Source organism: Bos indicus x Bos taurus, chromosome 15 (genome assembly GCF_003369695.1).
Source record: "Bos indicus x Bos taurus breed Angus x Brahman F1 hybrid chromosome 15, Bos_hybrid_MaternalHap_v2.0, whole genome shotgun sequence".
NCBI lineage: Eukaryota > Metazoa > Chordata > Mammalia > Artiodactyla > Bovidae > Bos > Bos indicus x Bos taurus.
In genome coordinates, this window is record NC_040090.1 from 30,173,171 (window position 1) to 30,175,969 (window position 2,799).

Genomic DNA, 2,799 nt, shown 5'->3' on the forward strand with positions numbered 1-2,799 from the left:
TGCCAACAAAGGTCCATATAGTCTAAGCTATGGTTTTTCCAGTAGTCATGTATGGATATGACAGTTGGACTATAAAGAAAGCTGAGTGCTGAAAAATTGATGCTTTTGAACTGTGGTGTTGGAGAAGACTCTTGAGAGTCCCTTGGACTGCAAGGAGAGCCAACCAGTCCATCCTAAAGGAAATCGTCCTAAATATTCATTGGAAGGACTGATGTTGAAGCTAAAACTCCAATACTTTGGCCACCTGATGCGAAGAACTGAGTCATTGGAAAAGACCCTGATGCTGGGAAAGATTGAAGGCAGGAGGAGAAGGGGACAACAGAAGATGAGATGGTTGGATGGCATCACAGACTCGATGGACATGAGTTTGAGCCGTTTTCTGGAGTTGGTGATGGACAGAGAAGCCTGGCTTGCTGCTGCCCATGGGGTCGCAAAGGGTCGGACACGACTGAGCGACTGAATTGAATTGACCTTACAATTAGGTATCAAAACACTCTCTCAACAGCCAGTAACAAGCATCTAGGGGCGGAGGCTCCGAGTCCCCGCCCCTCCCGGCCCACCCCCTAGGCCCAGAAAGGAGGCGGAGCCCCGCAGAGGCTGCGGCGGGCGAAATGCTGCAACCGGCGGTACGCCTGGTGTGGCTGAGTCAGGTTCCCTACGCCGAGCTGCTGGCGTTGCAGCAGCGATGGCTGCTGCGGCTGCAGGCCGAGCCAGGGCCCGAGGCGGGTGCGCTTCTGCTTTGCGAGCCCGCGGGGCCCGTGTATACCACCGGGTTGCGCGGCGGCCTGACGTCCGAGGATACGGCCCGACTGCGGGCCTTGGGTGCCGAGGTGCGCCCCCTTGGCCGGGGCGGCCTAGCCACCTTCCACGGCCCGGGCCAGCTGCTGTGCCACCCGGTACTCGACTTACGACCCCTCGGCCTGCGCCTGCGCGCCCACGTGGCCGCGCTGGAGGCGTGCGCGGTGCGACTGTGCGAGCTCCTGGGCCTACCCGGCGCCCGCGCGCGGCCCCCACCTTACACCGGAGTTTGGCTGGGCGAGCGCAAGATCTGCGCGATCGGTGAGCGCTTCGGGGCGGGGCCTGGAGGGGCCGGACCAATGGTGGTGAGGGCAGAGCGGGCGGGTGTCACTGGCGCGGGCTTTGAATCATCTGCCCACTGCCTTTAAGAGTTTCTAAGGCTCTCCTCACTGATATCTTCAGAACCAGGTCACTTCGGAGGTCACGTAGTTCAACACACTCATTTTTAGAAATGGAGAGACAATGAGAAGTGAGTTGCCAGGTTACTTCACAGTATCTGGACTATAAGGGTGAAAATTTTTTTTATACTTTTTTTTTTAAACAGTGGAATCTTTGTAAGGACATTTCTGTAATGTTCATAGTAAGTGCAGCCACTGTGGAGCCACAGGCGTCTCCTCTCATTTTGTCCCGCTCCCCTGATCTGTGTACAACCTCTTGGGTGCTCTAGAAACAGAGTTGGAAAATCAGTGGTCTGGTCCAGTTTCTTCATCTCACTGAGGGCCATCATGAAGCCTGGGGAGGGAGGGTGTCGATTCTAAGAGCCGTTGGTTTGCCTTGCAGGTGTCCGCTGTGGAAGGCACGTTACGTCCCACGGCCTGGCGCTGAACTGTTCTACGGACCTCACGTGGTTTGAGCACATTGTGCCCTGTGGGCTGGTTGGGACAGGCGTCACTTCCCTGAGTGAGGAGCTCCAGAGACATGTCACTGTGGATGAAGTAATACCACGTTTCCTTGAGGCCTTTAAAGAGACCTACAAGTGCACGTTGACCTCAGAGGACAGCCCCAGCTGAAGGGCGTTTATATTATCTCACCCTGGAGGTCTTGCCTTGGAAAGCACCGCACCAGACTTGGAGTCACTGAAACCCAGATTCTAGAACTGGCCCTGTCATTCACACATCATGAGACTGTGGGCAGATCATGAGCTCTGGGCCCTTGGTTCCATGTGTATACGGTTTATTTATATCTTCCCAACCTACCTCAGATATAGATATGAAAACATTGTGAAAAGCATAAATATAAGGCATTAGTACTTCTGTCGACACCCATTTCTCAGCTAAGAAAAATTCAGGTATCATAGAGTGTCATTTCTCAAATATTTCCTCGGTACTGTATTAAATTGGGAAGTCTGGGCTCCAGTTCCTTTGATTGTTGTAAGAATCATTTTTCAGCATCATCCAGGTGAAGGTGATGTGATGTGGATTTTTTTTTTCATTCTTAGACCTGGGAGCTTTCTGCAATAACAGGGAAAAGGAAAGGCTTCTTTAAAGAGTAATATGGGATTCTGTCTTCCTGGGTTGGATTCCTCAAGCCTGATGGCTTTTTTAGTTAAGTAACCTGAGTTAGGCCAAAGGCTAGGGGAAAGAGAATAATAATTTCTGACCCTGTACAAATGCCAAAAATAGAAGGTTGTTTTTTAATATGAGATCTCTATAAAGGTTGTATGTTAATTATAACAAGCCATCCCAAAGCTTAATGACTTAAAAGAATAAACATTTATTATCTCATATACTGTGGTTTGGAAATTTGGGAGAAGCTTAGCTGAGTGGTTCTGGGTTAAGGTCTCTTCTGAGACGCAATCAAGATGTCAGCTGTCGAGGGACTTCTCTGGTTCTCCAGTGGTTAAGACTCGGTGCTGCCAATGCAGGGGCCACAGGTTCGACCCCTGGCTGGGGACCTAAGATCCCACATGCTACACTGCGCAGCCAAAAAATTAATTAAAAAAAAAAAAAATAGATGTTAGCCGGGGCAGCTCTCATCTGAAGGCTTGACTAAGGCTATGGA

General features: G+C 51.0%; 1 protein-coding gene across 1 annotated transcript; it reads left to right on the top strand.

Annotated features, from left to right (window-relative positions):
* The first annotated feature begins 590 nt into the window (after nt 1–590).
* On the top strand, nt 591–2,524 carry LIPT2 (lipoyl(octanoyl) transferase 2). The gene is made up of 2 exons (XM_027562916.1): nt 591–1,059; nt 1,579–2,524. The coding sequence occupies exons 1-2, from the start codon at nt 612–614 to the stop codon at nt 1,806–1,808; spliced, it is 678 nt and encodes a 225-aa protein (XP_027418717.1). The 5' UTR covers nt 591–611; the 3' UTR covers nt 1,809–2,524.
* Nucleotides 2,525–2,799: the final 275 nt, after the last annotated feature.